The sequence below is a fragment of the Artemia franciscana genome, chromosome 17 (genome assembly GCF_032884065.1).
Source record: "Artemia franciscana chromosome 17, ASM3288406v1, whole genome shotgun sequence".
In the NCBI taxonomy this organism is placed as follows: Eukaryota; Metazoa; Arthropoda; class Branchiopoda; order Anostraca; family Artemiidae; genus Artemia; species Artemia franciscana.
This window is the reverse complement of record NC_088879.1, coordinates 22,274,411-22,294,080: the sequence shown is the minus strand read 5'-3', so window position 1 is coordinate 22,294,080 and position 19,670 is coordinate 22,274,411. Positions and strand designations below refer to the sequence as shown.

At 36.0% G+C, this 19,670-nt stretch overlaps 1 protein-coding gene across 5 annotated transcripts in view; it reads left to right on the top strand.

Annotated features, from left to right (window-relative positions):
• Positions 1–14,947, top strand: part of LOC136038006 (guanine deaminase-like) — an 86,661-nt gene extending 71,714 nt beyond the window's left edge. For all 5 annotated transcript variants that reach the window (XM_065720926.1, XM_065720925.1, XM_065720923.1 and 2 more), the window contains 2 exons: positions 11,077–11,226; positions 14,680–14,947. In XM_065720926.1, the coding sequence (XP_065576998.1) occupies positions 11,077–11,226; positions 14,680–14,888 (359 nt within the window). In that variant the 3' untranslated portion in view covers positions 14,889–14,947. The remainder of the gene's footprint in view (positions 1–11,076; positions 11,227–14,679) is intronic.
• Positions 14,948–19,670: the final 4,723 nt, after the last annotated feature.

The following is a 19,670-nucleotide window of genomic DNA, read 5'->3' as shown; positions in this document are numbered from 1 at the left end:
ACAAGCAAAAAATCACTCAGACACACAGACACAGAGAGTGAGACAAAAACACGAATAAATACAGAGATTCAGACGCACAAACACACAAAGAGAGACACAGGGACAAGGAAACACCCGCTTAGATACAAACACGCAAAGAGAGACACAGGGACAAGCAAACACGAGAGGAAAGAGAGAGAGAGAGAGAGAGAGAGAGAGAGGGAGGGAGAGAGAGAGAGAGAGAGAGAGAGAAGAGAGAGAGAGAGAGAGAGAAAAAAAAAACAGCTACAAAGATACAGAGTCAGACACACAAACATGAGGACAAGGAATCACCCGTTCAGACATGGGGGCATAGAGAGAGAGAAAAAGGCACACACACAGATGCAGAGAAAGAGAGAGAGACAGAGGCAACAATGCTTACAAACAAACAGAGTCAGACACACAAACATACAAAAGAAAGACACAAAAACAAGAAAACACTCGATTAGAGAGAGAGGGAGAGAGAAAGAGAAAGAGAAGCAGACTCCCACTCTGACACATAGGCATAGTGAGAAAGAGAAAAAACACATACGAACACATTCAGACATAAAAACACAGAAAAAGACAGATACGCAGACTAGTAAACAGCCACTCAGACACAGTGAGAGAGACAAGAAAACAACCGCTCAGACGCCCAGGTAGAGAGGGAAACAAGAAAGAGTAAGAGAAAGAGGAAGAGAGTGACAAAACACATACAAACACACAGATTCGGACTCACAGACATACAAAAACAGGTACGAGGGACAAGCAATCATTCACTCGGACATAAGGGCACAGAGAGAGATAAAAGGACAAAAACATATACCTACACATAAATTCAGACGCACAAACTCACAAGGACTGACACGGGGACAAGCAATAACCTGCTCAGACAAATAGGCACAAAGGGAGAGACAAAAGCACCTACAAACGCACAGAGCAAGACACACAAAAATAGACACCCGATCAGGCACATAGGAACAGAGAGAAAGAGGCAAGCTAACAGCCCCTCAGACACACATGCAGAGAGAGAAGGGGAGATAGACAGAGAGAGAAAGAGAAAGAGAGAGAGAAGCAAACAACCACTCAGACAAACAGGCAAAGAGGGGGAGAGAGAGAGAGAACGAAAGGGAGAGTAGAAAACACATGTCAACAAACAAAATCAGACATACATAGACAGACACAGAGACGAGCAAACACATGCTAAGAAGCACAAACAAGCACTTGCATAGACAGAGAGAGAAGGAGAGAGATAAGCAAACAACCACTCGGACGCTGAGACATAAAGAAAGATAGAAAATACCTAAAAACACACAGAATCGGACACAAACACACAACGGACACATTTACGTGAGGTTAGTTTATATTAAGTTAACTATTTTCAAGTTAGGCTCGTCTAGGTTAGTTTGGCGCGGCCGACTACGCTAACCTAACCTAATCAAACCGAACTTTAAAGTAATTAATTGCAAAATTGCATTAGTTTGTCGTGATATCGATCAATATATTGCTGCTCTTTGTCCAAGACAAATGGGTCATGGAATGGACTATTACAAAGTTATTTCCTCAATTTCGGACTATAGTCTTGGCAGTTCGTTTGCTAAGCTATTTCGCTCTACACTAACCTTTGCTAAAAAAAAAATATATTGCACCGGCTGTTGGGGATTAAGCATCCTCTACACTACACGATTTGGGCTCTGGCAAGGATTTTCACAAAAGTGTTTCAGAAAATCTCAGATCTGGTGCACGATCCCTTCGGGAGAGCTTCAAATTTGGACATTATGGAAAAGGTTTAAAAAAGTTGAGAAACACTTCGTCATTAATAAGTCTCTACTCAGTTCAGAAACGAAAGACATCACTCATGTCGAAAAAGAAGAAACCAATGAAGAAAATTGTTACACCAAAAAAGAATTTTTTTTCCTAGACTAAAATAATTTATCTACCACACTAAGAATCCCATCAACTAATCACATCATATTTAAATATTTTCAATGCAGACAATGATATGAATTTAAGACGGGGTTTCTATGAACAATTTAACACCCAACAGCCGCTCTCTGGAAACATTCAGTTTCAAATTTATTCCAAGGAAGATTATTTCCTAGATTTAGCTGCCGTATTTATAGGTTTACATGTGGTAGTCAAGAAACCTGACAATAAAAGGCCAAGTCTCACTGATTGAACATCATATGAAAATTGTGTATCACATAATTTCTTTCGACAAATCAGGTTCTTTATAAATAGAACGTTGGTGAGCACTACTAACAGCGAATATAAGACACTACAAACGCACTTAGAAAGATGATAACTAGTGAATTACGTTTAGTTGGGAAAATAAATCACGAGATATTTAATATACCCAAATGGCTACCATCGAACATTAAGGTGAACATAAAGTTAACGTTCGCTTTGTTCAATTTCATCTTGCAAAAGGTATTTGCTACCGCACCTTATGTAACAGTCTCTCTCACCTCGGTAATACTTCATACGAAAAAATAGGTTATGAGTTCTGTTCTTTGGCTATGGGAAACGGTACAGCTAGTCTAAATAATATCAAACTACTTATTCCTCATACAATTACCAATCAGCGACATATTGCCACGGGTTCATCTACATTCACCAACTCTTCATTTATCAATGATGAAATTCCTTTAAAACTGGCATTTGCATTTGTAAAAAGTGCTAGTGCCATAGGATCGTGAAAAGTTCCCCCCACAATTTTGAAATGTTTGGACTTTCCTCTTTTGCATGTAAAGTAAATGGAATCCTGGTCTACAGTTTATCATTTTATAAATCCTATAGGACACTGTATGAGTTGACAATTCCTTCCCTAGATCGAGATTCACAACTATTTGAAAATGGTATAGCTGATACAATGTTTTCAAAAACTTTTGGTATCATTGTATTGGACTTTTCTGACATTAAAAATATGAGTACTGTGCGAAAGGGGGGTGTACGTTTAGATTGCTCCTTTGCCGAGCCATTAGCTGTTATAAATGCATTAATCTCATTGAATCAATTTTGAACTAATTAGGGAATCACTCCCGAAAGCAGTGACTAGACCTGTTGAATTAGACCTTGCACCATGAACACAAATCAAATAATCAGCATATGTAATATGGATCTTTACGTGTCCAAATACAAATCATATTATATACTCTCAGATTTTCCTCCAAAAATTCAAAGTATTAACTGTAGCCTTATAGTAATTATAGCAGTCCATCAACGGGCCAATCAGCGAAGAATATAGAATTTTTCTTATCCTCTCGGTCAACCGTAAGCATTCTCCGTACATCAACATCTTTATTGAAAGCAGAGAAAAAACTAAAATTTAAGACTAGAAAAAAAGTTCTGAAATTAGCGACTAATGGCTGTGGTTTCCATGCACTATTTTATTTCATTTTCTGATATCGTGGCTATTATTACAATGAATTTCTCAACATTTACGTATACAGCCTTCGCCTAAATAACTTCCTAGTGGAAAATACTCTTTCATATCTGTATAACACTGATTTCAGTGCCCTACGAATATAATTTTCTAAAATGTTTGTAAATTCATTTATTAATAAAATTTAAATACACATAAAAATTGCTTTTTGTCCTCCTTAGACTTCTTCTTCTTCGTATAGGTAGCTGTCGAGAACAAGTAATTTCAACTGATCATCTGAATTGACTGTATATTAGTTTTGATGTGCATTAAGTCAGGGTCACATTTTCTGCACTGCAATGTAACTTTATCATATTTTATCTCTTGGTGAAGTCAATTAATTCACATGTTTAACTCACTTATTGAAAGCAATTTTAAATATAGTGTTTTCAAATGAAGAATCAATCTCTGTAGCAGTCAAATAAAAATGAGTAGACTTCTAATCATAGTAACCACTGTCTTCCCAGCGATGACATGGAAACCACATTCTCTTGTTATTCCAACAGTGAAGCGTGGACCTGATTCTTCCTCCCAAAACAATTTAAAACAATGGCAATATTAGTCTCTTAGAAATAAACTAAAATCTCGTTTAGGGTTCTTTCCAATCATACTGGGATATGCATTCTCTCACTGACCACATTTATTATAGTGACAATTGAAAAATAGGAATTCTCTAGTGTGAGAGTCACAAATCTCTTCATGACCGTTTTTAAAGTCCTTATTTTGTACTGCATATCCTCTATACAATTGACACGGACTGTATAATCTACACTTTATCATTCTCATCAACAATTGAACAATTCTCACATGATGACAAGCTGCCCAGTGTTTACTTATACAGTGGACATGTATGGAACATCTTTTCAGTGTTGACTCCCTCACCGCTAAAATGAAACTAACTTACGATCGATAAGGAGAGGGTTCTTTTCTTGAGAAATGGGTGGAGTAATCTGAACAGGAAAATGACATAACACTTAAAATTAACTGGGTCTGTTGGAACAGGATCTTCTCAATGGTCGATTTATTTATCGTTCTCATGATGAATTTTTTGGATAGAGTCTTAGATCATAGTTGAATTTTTAAGGAAGTGTGCAAAGTAAATCAGCAGTCACGTTTTGTTTTGCTTCGATTAGTATGTCAATAAATTGAGTAAACGCATTTGGCCCATTACTCGTAAGCATTATACAATAATTCAAAGCTGGAGTTTTATCTTTCATAATATTATCAAACTTTCTTTGAGAAAATAATTTTTTTACACAGATAAATTTTGAAAACGATCATTTGGATTCAAATCTTTTTCCAAAATCACAACATTCCTTAAGATTTTATGTTTCATGAACCCATTAATTTTTTATTCCTAACACTCTCAAAGTTGAATACAGACTGGCTAATGAATTCAAAGACTCTTTCTTAGTTGGTAATATCCCTAGAGAGATATTAGTGGTAACCTACTAAGAATATCTAACAAGAAAAACATTTTCGAGTTAGAAGCATTTTTATTTCATAATTACTACCATTTTTCTCATTTTTCACATATTTATTCAAGTTATTGTCCTCAATATATTTCATTATTGCATTTAAAGAAGCTTGAAGTCTATTTATATGCATTATATTAAGTTTTGCTGCAAAACGTATCAACTCCTCCAAATTAAATTTACTCAATGATATCACATTCTTGCATACATCTCATCCCATTCAAGGCTTAGTCGAGATCCTCTTGTGATTTCTATTGCTACGTTTGGTACTCTTGTCCTTGTATAATTGCTGCTACCAGCCCCACTATCAATTTCTAATAGTATAAACAAACCACTCACTTTTTCTAGTATGTCATGTTAAATAAAACTTGATGAAAAAGATATATTCAAACTGTCCTCTCTCTAAATTCTTTTTTTTCAAATATAGTATATATTTAAAATCAAGTCTTCTATGTAATCTGGTTGCTAGGGCCTCTTGTATGCATGCAAATGAAGTTCTCATGGAAGCGTGCAAAAGAGATGTACCTTCTTTAGCATAGCAAATCTGGTTGCTAGGGAAGGTACATGACCGGCTCTGGTTGCTAGGTAAGCCGGTTTATCAAATTATGTGCCTGTTTGACTCATGTAAATGAGGTTTAGGGTATAATCTATAGAGTATCAGGCTGTCCCTTCGGAGTATTGCATAGCACACTAGTTATATATATATATATATATATATATATATATATATATATATATATATATATATATATATATATATATATATATATATATATATATATATATATATATATATATATATATATATATATATATATTATATATATATATATATATATATATATATATATATATATATATATATATATATATATGTTAAAATCTTTGGGTAAATCGTCTTGAAAGGCAGTCGATAAGTTTAAGAATTCCAATTTCACAACGGCTATATAGTTGTACACTAAAAGGCTTTATGAAAAGTATTAGTCAAATGTTACCTGAATGTAAGTGGACGATCACCTCGTAGAATACGGGATAATTCATATTCGTTTTTAGTTTAATGGTGTAGGCCTACTTAATTTTCATTTGAAAAAAGTGTGCTTTTTAAAAATTTTGATTTTCTTCACTCTTCACACAAATGTTTAACTTGTATATAAAGATGCCTTAAGCATGGGTTCCATAACTCACACATTGAACATGGTCATAATTCTCATTCTGATGTAAGGGGCGTGTTTAAATACAATGTTAGACAGTTTTGAGTCAAAGGGAAAAGAGAACTGATATACTTTAAAGCTGTAATAGCCTTTAACACTACAACTATGTTTGACTATGTGAAACTTTCAGCCTACTAGCGTGTTTAATTGTGGATTTCTGATGCATATTTGGAGCTAGATATTTTTTTTTCTTCTCTCTGTCATGGAAAGCGAATTGTCAGGAAGAATTGTTTTGTACATCATTTTGAAGGGCAAAGGGCTAAACTTTTACTGAGTTCATGTTATCGGTATTTGAACTTAGTTATTCAAGAGCAAAATTTATGTTACCATCAATTATATCAATAATAAGTGATAGGTTTTACGTTTTGGTGTACCAATGAGCTTTAAGACAATGGTCATCATTGGCAATGATTTGTCAACAATTTGTGTGGGTAGATGTGCCGGGTAATGGTTTTTATGGCACTTGGTATTTACCAAGTGACATATTTTTATATGTATTTTAGGCTAAGAAACTTTTTTCATCTCGGTCACAGAAAAAGGGTTAAAAGCAAGAATCGCACAGCACTTTCAAAAAAAGGGAGGAGGGTTAGATACTTGTGCTTAATGCATACAACTAAATAAAATCGGTCTTCCAGTTGCCACTTCCAAAACCAAGTGCCTTGGTTTTGGACCGGATTCTATGGACCGGAAATCGCCTGCACTGATACAATCCAAGTTGGTCCGCTACAATCTCATTTTCCGGTTTCATTATGTATTTGGCCTTCCATTTGGAATATCCATTAGATCCACAAGAAAGCTCATATTTTACTATTTCGAGGAAGAACTAGGAAAAATCTGGCACTTCTTTGTTATATGGCACAAACTCAAGAATTGAATTTAGGTTAATCATAATGATATTTACAAAAGTATAATGAAAATATAATATTTTAGTAAGAAATTTGGGCTATATACTTGCAGATTCGGGGGCGGGGGTAAAGCATAGCATACACTAAATACGTAACCTAAATAACCTTATCTGACATAGCCTAACCAAAATAAGAACTTAATATTTAATGGAAATACAGCTGCAATGTTTTTTCCCACCGAGCTGAGGCTAATTGTCTGGTACAGGGGTCATGAAAACCGGGCATTGTCTCATGTTTACGATACAATTCCTCGCGCGTATGCTACATAACAAGGAACTATTGAAAATCCTACTTGCTTCTTGTGATGGCAAAGGGGCCACTTGATAAAAGACCCGAGTATGTTCTCAGTACCCCTGCGAGAGTACTTTCTCAGTGCCTCTATTATGACTCGCAAGGCCTGAAGCGCGCTTAGTGTTTTTTACCAAGTGTTTCTAAGAAGCGTATAGGGTAGTATTAAGACTTAAACATTGGACAGTAAAAAAAAAATTCGATAAAACAAGTGCCGACAAAAGCAATGCAGCCGTCTATTGTCACTACAATAAATGAACGGCAAAATAAACGGTCATTTATTTTAAAGCCCACGCCGAAATGGTGGCCTATTGAAGTTAATGAATGCATATACAAACTTTTTTTTTCTTTCTTTTTTACCGCAGACGACTTTTGATGAGGTAGTGTACAGAATTTTTTTCTGATCATTTTGGTACCATTTTCGTTTATATTGCAATTTTGTCCGGGTCAAACCCTAGAAGTCCTGGACTATTAACTGCTCCCCCTACAATGCCTGTACATTTAATATATTCATGCAAAATAGGGAGGGGACATGCAATGTATTTTTCAATGTTAAGGGGGGGATTTGACATTTTTTTTTTAAATATCTTCAATGAACTTACATAAAGGCTTGGTTCAACGGAGAAATACGGAGTAACTAATTTTTAACTTGCACCTGCGCAACAGGCTACTGGTTTCAAAAATCCAACTTACCTCAAGAATTACTTCAATTGAAAAGGCAAAGCCGGTTTTTGCTACACAGGAGGTAGCGAATTGATTCCAGCTTGCTTTGGGCGCCTCCTGTATCTTTAGATAAATGCCTTGTCTTCATTTAAATTACAAAGGAACTAATTGCAATGAAGATTAATAATTATTAAATTTGACATATTTTTTTTTTTTTTTTTTTGGTATCCCAGCCACAATAAAAGGATTTTTCTGATTTCTAAATCATTGATTAACGTTAACTGCTAATAAAAATTGATTGTTATGTCATTTCTCTGGTCGATTGATCTTCCGTCAGTTGAACGTTTACCACCCAGTGTGTAAGCGCAACAGTAGCAGCAGCAAAGGAAATGTTCTGTAAAAAAGACACTTCGTAAAACAAACCTTTCCCGACGGTACGGTGTTTGGAGATTTGTCAAATAATGGATGATCTTTAAAGTAATTTGCTTAGCGGTGCTCTAGAATTGTCGATTCTTCATCGGCTTGTCTTATGTCAAGTGTCGTTGTAATTGCTAAATGTCGTAAGTTGTAAATTCTCAAAGTATTTTACCCGTGTTGAGTGAGTGCTTGAAAGTTGGCGGAAGTTATTAATAATTGTGCGTAATTTCTGTCCGTCTGATTATCGTTTTTCTTTCTTTTTTTTACCCTATACTTGTTGCTCCGTTTTTGCCATGTACATGGGGTGATAATATACTTTTATTATTACTTATTTCCGATGTGCATTTGAGTTTAAGAAAAATTTACCTCCCAAACGATATTTTCTTCTAATTTTGTTACAAAATTGAAGGTTCTATTTTTAAGTCAGAGCAATAAAACATAAGACTATATACAAAAGCTCGTAGGCAAAAAAGCATATATGTGTTTTTTTTTTAAATGCAAGAAAATTAGGTAAAATTCTAGTTGAGTTACTTAGATACCTTCGAAGACCACACTGCCTTTCCATGACGAAAGTAAAACAGTTCAATATAGGGATGACATCTTTTTATTGACAGTGAACAGATATAAAATTTAACTGGATATTTCGAACACATATACAGTGTTCATCATCAGCAGTAAAACTAAAAGACATGAATAAAACCAAACAAAATTTATACTTAATAAACTAATTATATATAGTTTATTGCTCGTATTTTTTTTCAATGCAACAGCGGAAGCCAGTCTCTTTGACCTTTTCGGTTCCGGTTCATTAGATTTATCTGACATATTACGTGGACAGAGGTCATAGCTCTTAGGTGAGGTGATGTTTACTTTATTTGAACTCAGTAAATTATCATAAATTGCATTCAATCCAAATTCACCTGTATCTCTGTTTGTGGAATTATTCTTGAATATTTTTTTTTTAATTTTATTCAAGAATAATTCCATAAACAGATACAGGTGAATTTGGATTGAACTCAATTTATGATAATTTACTGAGTTCGAATAAAGTAAATATCACCTCACCTAAAAGCTATGACCTCTGTCCACGTAATATGTCAGATAAATCTAATGAACCGGAACCGAAAAGGTCAAAGAGATTTGCTTCCGCTGTTGCATTGAAAAAAATAAGAGCAACAACTATATGTAATTAGTTTATTAGTTATAAATTTTGTTTGGTTTTATTCATGTCTTTTAGTTTTACTGCTGATGATGAACACTGTATGTGTGTTCGAAATATCCAGTTAAATTTTATATCTGTTCACTGTCAATGAAAAGGTTTCATCCCTATTTTGAACTGTTTTACTTTAGTTGAGTTACTTCTTGCTATCTTAGAAAGGGGTTAAGTTAGGAAAATGAAACTTTCAGGGATGGGTCTACAGGCTAAAGTATGTCCCGGGAAGGTATTTTGAAGTACCTCCCTCCTGTTCTTCTCCCTCTGGAGAGCCCTGGAATTTACCTACATGACAGGTCTATACCTATTGAAATTGTGACAAAACAACATTTTACCTTAATTTTCAGTTACCAGTTGCTTTTTCTCTGCCTTTAGTTCTGAAAACGCAATTCCTGTTATTTGAGTAGAATTCTGGGCCATATCAATGTTTTTTTTTCAAGATTTAGGAAATGTATTTGAATATCTTTAAAACCTTATAAATTGGGATTGAGTAAAGCTGTGAAGCTGCAAACAATTTTGTTGTACTTCATTGAAGCAGAACATCTATTTCGCAAGGTTTCACTTTTATAACACACATATTTTTGAAGGTCATCAAACGTCAGGGCCCTCTAGAGGGAGAAAGAGTGGAGGTAGGTACTTCAAAATACCTTCCTGGGACATACTTTAGCCTGTAGACCTGTCCCTGAAAGTTTCATTTTCCTAACTCAACCGCGTTCTGAGATAGCAAGAAGTCACTCAACTAGAATTTTACCGAAAATTGATTGAATATCAGCTACTTAAGAAAAATTTGGTTTTAAGCAGAGACATCTGACCTTAGTTTCAAATAATTTTTCTAAAGTTGTATATAAACTTCTCGTAATCCACCGACTTTTGCAATGTTTTGATCCTGCCTCCCCCTTTTTCTATTCAGTTATACTTAAATCGTAATAGGGATTAATAAGAGAGTGCAGTGGATGGATTTGCTAGAAGATTCTTTGTCTCAACGTACAAATAATAAGATTAGAAAGATATTACATTTCGCCAATTTGAATAGACAAACAAGGGCAGAAAAGATATTTCTGGGAAGTAAATAGCAATAGGACCACCATTACTTTACATATCAAGGTTTTCACGATTGTCTCTCCAATTTAACTTGTTTTATACAGTTCACCTGTTTTGCAATTTCTCAAACACCCTCTTTCCTCTCAAGCCAAATAAATAACTGTTTACCTGGCTGACATGGGTGTCAAGAAACAACTAATATGCCTAATAACTCACAGAATTTTGTGTCAGAACGGTTTTACTTTGTAAATAATCTCTCCCAACATTTCCATATGAGATACGTATAATTTTTGTATATAAAGATAAGGTCCAATGATCCCTCAGTTGTCTGTGCCTTTGCTGTTTCTCATTGCTTCCCTAATTAAGTTAGAATATACTTTTACATTATCTAATTTTGAATTTATGTATCTGAATGTGAAACTGTGCAAATTATTCATTTCAGATGTTTCGGGAGGATACAGCATTTCTATGTTAGATGCCATGAGGTGTTCAATAACTGTCTCAAATATAATCGCCTCTGCAAAAGATGGTGGATATGTACCATTTAACTATCAGGATGCTTTAAGACTAGCCACAATCAGTGGCGCCGAAGGTAATTCTTGCTTTTGGGTATATAAGTTCGATTGGCAATCCTAGAAGTTGCTTATTAGATTAATTAGCAGTTACCCATCGTTATATTCGAAAAAGCAAAGAATAATATTCAACGAAATGGAATGGGAATAGAGGAGGAGTCGAGTATTGTTACTTGTTGACAATAAGTCATAACTCAGAGCTAAAAGAGGTTGTTATTAATGAAGTCTGAAACGATGAAGTCAGACATAAAGCGAACAAAAATTACAGAACAGAATTACTCCACCGTTAAAGCCCTGTATTCACCTTATTTAATTTTCATTTTTAAAATCAATACTTTGAGAATAACGGCTAATTTAGGAATATTTGCTGTACACAGATAAACAAGATGTTTCGGGTAGAAGGGAGGTTGCCATCCTCTAAATACCTCAATCTTCGCACTATAGTTCAAGCTCTTATCTCAGTGCTTTGATTGTCAAAAACTAATGTTTTATGCCAGAGTCTACCACTTCCGACTCAAGAGGGGATCATCTCATTCTCAATAGATGTATTGCACGTTTAGTCCAAATATTGCTCCGCATGAATGGAGGTTAGACATATCGCCCCTCCCTTAGTAGTAATGTCATAACGAATTCTGATGGACCCCTACCCGCTACTCTTTTCTTCTTCACCGTTAACCACGAAGAAGTTTAACGGTGATTCTCTCGAGACGCCAACTTTATTGATAATGTACACCTGGGTGTTGTGTAATACTACAAAGAGGTGTTTGTAACATAAGATGACATAATCTCACGGGACTTGCTAGCGCTCAAAGTCCACTAGTCAAGTGGGGAACCCCCGTTGTAACTGAGGACGGTGCAGCCGTGGGAAACTAAGAAACGCTTTAAAAGATGTTTTTTTACAAAGCGTTTTGTTCTTTTGAGGTGTTTTTAAGTTCAAGATTTTTTGTTTTAAGATATTTTTTCGTCGTGATTTCTTTTCTATTCAGATTTTTTGCTTCAAGATGTCCTTTTCTTCACATAGGCACACAAGGACAGGTAAACAGACGCTCAAACACACAGCCACAGAGAGAGAAAAAAACAGACAAAGTCAGACACATATGCACAGAAAGATAGGTAAACAGAAGTTCCGACACAGAGGCATGCAAAGAGACGCAGAGACATGCAAACGCGTGATCAGACCCGTGGGTACAGTAAGAGACAAAAAACACAGACACACATACACACAAAAAAAGCCTACACACAGAGACAGGCAAACAGACAATCAGAAACATCGACACAGAGAGAGAGAAAGAGATAAAAGCACAAACATAAGCACACAAAGTCAGACACATAGGAACAAAGAGATAGGCAAACAGACGGTCAGACCCACGGGTATAGAGAAAGACTGGTAAAAACACGCAAATTCAGACAAAAGGAAACACAGAGACAGAGAAACAGACGCTGAGACACACAGGAAAAAAGATATAAAAAATTACACACAAACACAAATTCAGACACACAGAGATAAGTAAACAGATGATCAGACACACAGGCTTGGAGAGAGACGAAAACACACAAAGTAAAGTCAAACACACAGGCCCACAGAGACAGGCAAACAGACACTGAGAGACACAGGTAGAGAGAGAGAGAGAGAGAGAAAAACACACTAACTAAGAAATTCAGACGCACATGTATGCAAACAGATGCTTAGGCACACAGGCATAGAACACACACACAACCACACAAAGTGAGATACACCGGCAAACAGAGACAGGCAAACAGACGTTCTGACTCACAAGCACTGAGAGAGAGACAAAACACACACAAACACAACAAATCAGACATACAACATGCAAAGTGACACAGATACAAGCAAACTGACGCTCAGACACACTGGCATAGAGAGAGGCAAAAAGAAACACACACACAAAGTCAGACACCCAGGCACGCAAAGAGACACTCAGACATAGACGCTCAGAGAAAGATAGAAACACTCAAAAATACACAGTCAGACATTCTGGCATGCAAACAGACACAGACGGGTTAACAAACACTCAGACAAACAGGCACAGAGAGATACAGAAACACATATACAAATTACAAAATCAGGCACACAGGCATGAACACAGACGCTGCGCTCAGACAGAGACGCTAAGACACAGAAAGAGACAAAACACAGACAAATATATAGAGTCAGATGGACGAACACATAGAGACAGACACAAAGACAGGTAAACAGACGCTCATACAGACAGGCAAAGATAGAGAGACAGACACACACACACAAACACAAAGAATCAGACACACAGTTACGCGAAATCATCTAGAGCAAACAGGTACAGAAAGATATACAAAAACACGCACGCACTAACACAAAGAGTCAGATACACAAACACACAAAGACAGACACAGAGACAAAAACACACACAAAAACACAGATTCAGACACACGGGCACAGAAGCAGAGAGACAGAAACACATACACACAAACACAAACGCATAGAGTCAGACAAACGAATGCAAAAAGACATATACTAACCCAGGCAAACATAAATAGTGAGACTCTCAGATACACACACACAGAGAGAGAGAGAAAGAGAGAGAGGGGGATAAAAGAACACACACAAACACTCAGGGTCTGACAGAAAAACACACAAAGACAGACACAGTGACAAACACACAAAAACATAGAGTAAGACACGCGAACAGACAGAGACAAAACACACATATACACAAAAATTCAGGCACACAGACACAAGAGAAAGACAAAATATACACAAACACGCAGAGTAAGACACCAAGGCACAAAAATTTATTGACACCAAATCGCACACAAACAAATACACAGAGTCAAACAAAGGAACACACAAAGACAGACACAGAGACAAAAACTCACCCAAACACACAGAGTCAGAGACACAGACACAGACAAGGACAAAAGACACATCCACAGACCTACAGTCTCAACCACATGAACACGCGAACACACAAAGAGAGACACAGAGGCACAAATACGCAAATATACAGATTTTGACACAGAGGCACAGAGAAAGAGAGACAAAACACAAAGAATAATGAAGCTTTACAAATACAAGTGGTGTAACTTGTCTCCATCTCCCTCTTAAAAGCTGTAGAGGTCCTAAATTTTATCGTAAACAATGTGTATTTTGAATAGCTTTGGTTAACTCATTTATTCATTGATAAGAAATTCTTTTTGTTCTTAGTTTGAATTATTCAATGATTTTATCTTATGCTCGTCTTTGGTTTAATTTGGCTCGATCCTAACTTTGAAAATTTCTTTCTTAGAAAACTCTTAAATAAGCGTATCAAAGTCGTATATTTCCACTGAACTGTAAAATTATAGCAAAATAACTGCTTCACCCTTAGTTTTTGTTTGTAATGAGTTATGTCTTTCCATAAGCCATTAGTTCGTTTCGAATTATGATTAACCGACATAGAAGCTACCTTTTTAGAGATATCAAATATTTTTTTCAGTGCTCGGGATTTCAGACAAAGTCGGAAACTTTGAAGTTGGCAAAGATTTTGACGCCCTACGAGTGAATCTTTCACCAAAAGCTGGAAATATTGACATCTTTGGATACGAAACTATGGAAGAGCTGGTCCAAAAATTTATCTTTCTTGGAGATGACAGAAATATCCGTGAAGTTTATGTAGCTGGACGGAGAGTAATAAAGAAATTTTAAAAGCCATATCCCTAGCAAATAAATAATATTTTTCCTTCGCTTCTAAAGAAAATTACAAATTCCAACCACTGAGGACTCAGTATTTTCTCGCGAAACTGAATTAAGACTCTTTGCTATTTAGCTATTTTCAATTATCCATAGCTAACTTGGTAGCCTTTCACATAGAGTGGCCTATTCCTGATGCAACCGAATTAAACAGCGTTTGGAGAATTAATTCGAGTAGCGCAGAGACGTCAAGCTTGGCATATTTATTATATGAAAATAAAAGGATAGTAATTTTAGAAATAACCAGTTCCTGAGACTTAGGGTCAAATCAAGGGGGAGGGGTCAAAGGGGAGGGGCACCTCCCCCACCCCCCAAAAATGTTCAGTGCCCTCATTTTTTTTTTACTTTTTCATAACAAACTTGTCAATTTGGTGAATCATTGGCATCCTTGTCACATTCTCCCCCCCCCCCCCCAAGATTTTTCTTTAGATGACCTGTTTAAATAAGAACCAACTCAACTAAACATTGATAACAAAATCAGGGTTATGCTAAGAAAAGATTTCAGCCAGTAAATAGTTCAAAAAGTCCACCAAAAATAGGCTAAATTCTTACACTGATAAATTTATTAGTTGTCTTAAAAATCCGCCCTGCGAAGCGTTATATAAGACTGAGCTGTGTACCTATACCTAATGAAACTGGGCAAACTGACTGGAGTAATATCGGCCAAAATAGTTTTATATTAAACGAAATGGTTAGTTAATAGACATTTATATATGAAATTTTTTCTAATGCAGCTCCTTATTGCTTTTCTGGCCTGAAACAGCAATCTAGATCTCACTAAGTTTAACTAACTACTCACCACTTTTCTCTAAGGAGAGTTATCAGTCTAACTTCGGAAGCTCTCTAAGGAGTTTTATAACTATAAGAAAATATGACCAGAGGACGACCCAAAATCGTAAATTTACAATTAATATAAATGATGAATCGTTAGAAAATTTTTTTTGTCCAACCACCTAAAACTATCAAACGTGATAAGTCCAAGAGAATGGCCAGAACAACGTAAATCCATAATGGGGGTAAATGAACGGCCTAGACCATCAATTGAGACTAGATCAATATTGGCAGCTAAAGCAAAGGGCTTTAAACTATAGTCTGAAACCATGAAAATCCAAAACGGAAAAGAAAGAAAATGTGGCTAGGAGACTTGTTACAACAAGAATCAAAAAGAATTTAAAATGAAAGTGAAGAACAAAGTCGTTTGCAGTTAGAAGACAGCAAGAGACAGCAAGAATGAGAACATGTCAACAACGAAAGTGAAGAACAAATATTCTAGCGGTAAGAAGACAAGTGACAGCGATAATCAGAACATGTAAATAGTTAAAGTAAGAACAAAGATACTTGCAATTAGAAGACATGCGACAGTGAAAATCAGGACGAAATAAAAATGAAAGTGAAGTACATAGAATTGTGCGGTTATAAGGCTTGCGACAGTGAGTATCAGGATAAGTCAAAAAAGAAATTGAAGAAGAAAGAAATATTAGATTAGAAGAACAACGTCGCCACAATCTTCGAAGCCAACTAGCAGGGGCAAAAAAAAACAGTACAAACATATAAAGATACCGTAAACTTCGCAAATGTAAATTACAAGTCATTGGAACCCTTCAACATCGCATATATTTACTTTGAAGCCCTCTATTTTTGCGAGGAAAGAGTAGCAAACAAAATTAATGAGTTTGGAGATTGCTGTTTTTATTGTCGAATTGCATTGCCGCCTCAACAATTTTTGAATCCATTAGTTTGCCATTTTTAGGATGTCACTTGCTCTCTAAAGAGTTCCACAAACGAATCCAAAACTTGAACTTGTATTTTGCTCGAGCTAAGCGATGATCGTACCATCAATAGTCGTAATGTTTTTAGCTTTAAAGTAGCTGGACAAATTCATTAGTAAATCAATTTAAAGGCACGTCCTTCTCAAATCAATGAAGGTACTTTTATATGGTCAAGTATACTTCTTAGACCTCAATAAAGCTGTTGAAGAATGTCTCACATGTCCTTTAAATTATGTGATCCCTCGCAATTTAATGAATTTCCTGGAAGAAATATTGCGAGATACAAGCAACTATGCGAAAGGCTACATGAAAAAGTGAGAAGTGAAGAATGATTTTAATCAACATGCTGCTTTACTGGGACAACAGCCACAAAATGTGTAACTTTTTTCCCCCATCCAAATTGTGTCGATTATATGCGGTTCAGTTTTCAGTGGTAATTTAATTCAGGAAGTATTTGGAGAATGACTTTCAAGTTAAAATTTCAGTTTAATGAAGGATCGTGTTATTTTAGCTTTGCTCAACAAGCTTTTGAACTTCAGGATAGTAGGACTTTGTGCTTCCCACTTTGGCATTGAAGTCACCAACAAAGCAAACGAGATCATGGCTGGGGATATCTTTGGCGACAGCTTGTAGGGTTTTGTAGAAACCGTCTTTTGTTTTATCATCTGTGTCGTCAATTTGTTCGTAACATGCGACTACTGTTAGCTTGGCTTGTCAACCTGTGAACCGTGCCTCAATGATCCTCTCAAATATGGATGTCCATTTAGTTAGAGCTGTGGACGCAGATTTGGACAGCATTATGGCAACACCTGCTTCTCTCCTTTTTTTTGGTGCTACTGTGCAGGATTGTGAATCCCTTTACTAGGGTTTGACTGCCTGCAACTGTCCAACAGACTTCCGACAGAGCAGGGATGCTGATGCCATATCTGTCCATTTTATTAACAACAACTTGCTCTGTTTTTGGAAGTTGGGCCATGGTCCTTACATTCCAAAAGCCAAGTTTCATTAGACAATTCGCTTTCAAAAATCGTGTCTGAGGGCGGTCCAAATTCGTCGTCATGGTGTTCGAGGGTGGTCCATAGTCGTCAGCAGGTTGTATACTCGGCATCATGTTGGCACTCAAAACTAAATGGTTCTATGGCAAGTCTTTTTTCCAGGGGTTGGCTACTTGTCTGCCGCCAAACCCTCCTCTTTTTTCCAGGCTCGAGACTGGCTGTATAATTACAGGCGGAGCTCATTACGGTATTACGATACAGGTACAGAGGTTTTTTTGTCCCTTTTCTTCTGCTTTTTTTTCTGTATGCCACCAATTGTTTTTGCAGAAAAGTGGTAAGGGTCCAACCCTGGGTTTCTTAGGAAAAAATTGGACCTCAAATGCATTGACGAATAGGGCATAATATTCAAAGAGATCCTTGATCAAAGAGAGTAGTTTTACTTTTTCTTGAGCCAGAGCATGATGCGAGTGAGCTGGGTGGTTATTTTGGAGCCATCGGGAAAAAAATATTTAAAGTTTTCTATCTTTTTTTTATCCATGTTTCTGTTTTTAAGTGGAAAGCTTTGTTTTAGTAGGGAAGCAGACAGGTACCAGTTTCAATTAATCCTAGAGTAGTATTTAATGTTCCTTAATATGTAGGATGCTTTTCTTGCTGCATCACCAGAATCACCACTTGGAACAATCTAGGAAAAATTTAGGGGCTCAAAAAAGAGAGTTTCCCCAAGAGTTATGAGATTTTTTGGTTGAGTTTGTTATTGGATTTTCTACTTTTGGGACTGGTGCCGATGAATAGTATTCCTTATGCATCCTAAACCATAATAGCTTTCCTATTGCTAAGGAGACTGGAGCCATCCTTAATCTCCGTAATTCGTAGTAGTAATTTTAAAAAGTGGATCCATCGGTATAAAAACTCAAATTTTGAATAAGCACATTCCCTTTTTTTTTTTTTTTTTTTTTTTTTAACCACTGATCAATAGCCTTGATGAGTCGATCCAAGCACAAGACATCAAATTTTCTATACAAAAATACATTCATGAGATATGCCATTATGGAAGTTCTAAGAACCTGACAACTGTAATAGCATAGAACATATCAGAAAAGCTGCACTTGGAAATTTTCGCTTTTGCCAAGTTCGTATCACAAAAGTTGGTAAGTAGCATTTTGGACGGATTGAAAACGTGCTAGAATTTTGAATTGAGGTCATTTGAGGCAAAAAATGGGCGAGTGGCTTTTTGCATCATCCCATCCCCCTCCTTATCTCCCTTATCCCTCCTTATCATCCCCCTGCTTTTAAGCAGAAAGCTAAGCGGACTGTGCTTTGTTTGAATACAATCTTTCAATCAAATCAGTCTTTAAATCCTTTATTTTAACTAAATAAAAACAATTTTTTTTTTAACTTAAAGAAAGGACCAGCATTAAAACTTAAGACAAACAGAAATTTTTCCATATATGAGGTGGGTTTCCCCTTTCTCAACCCTCGCTCTTTACGCAAAGGTCTTAAAGTTGTTCAAAAATACTTCTAATTCAAATTCCACTGCCTTGACTTCGAGCAGTCTATCATAAGGAATTGTGACACAAATTCAAACCTTAGTATAAAGAGCTGGGACTTAGAAAGGAGCAGCCCCCTTCATGCATGGAATAAAATCTGTTCGTTTAAGTTTTAACGGTGGTTCCTACTCACATTTGAAAAAAAAAACTTGTTTTTGTATTTAATTCCAACGAAGGATTCAGACATTGAATTGATCTCAAAGTCATTGACCAAACATCTTTATATCTTATATTGGTAGATAAAGGTCGTTTAAAGTTTTAAATTTGGTCGTAATCTTTCGTAGAAAACTGTGTTTGTTTTATTTAATCTAAAGAAATAAAAAAAAAATTCTCATTGTTTATTGCAGAACAATGTTTGGGTTTCTCGTGCAATTAGGTTTTATTTGAATAAACATCATTAACTGATAAAAGCGGACGTATAACCAA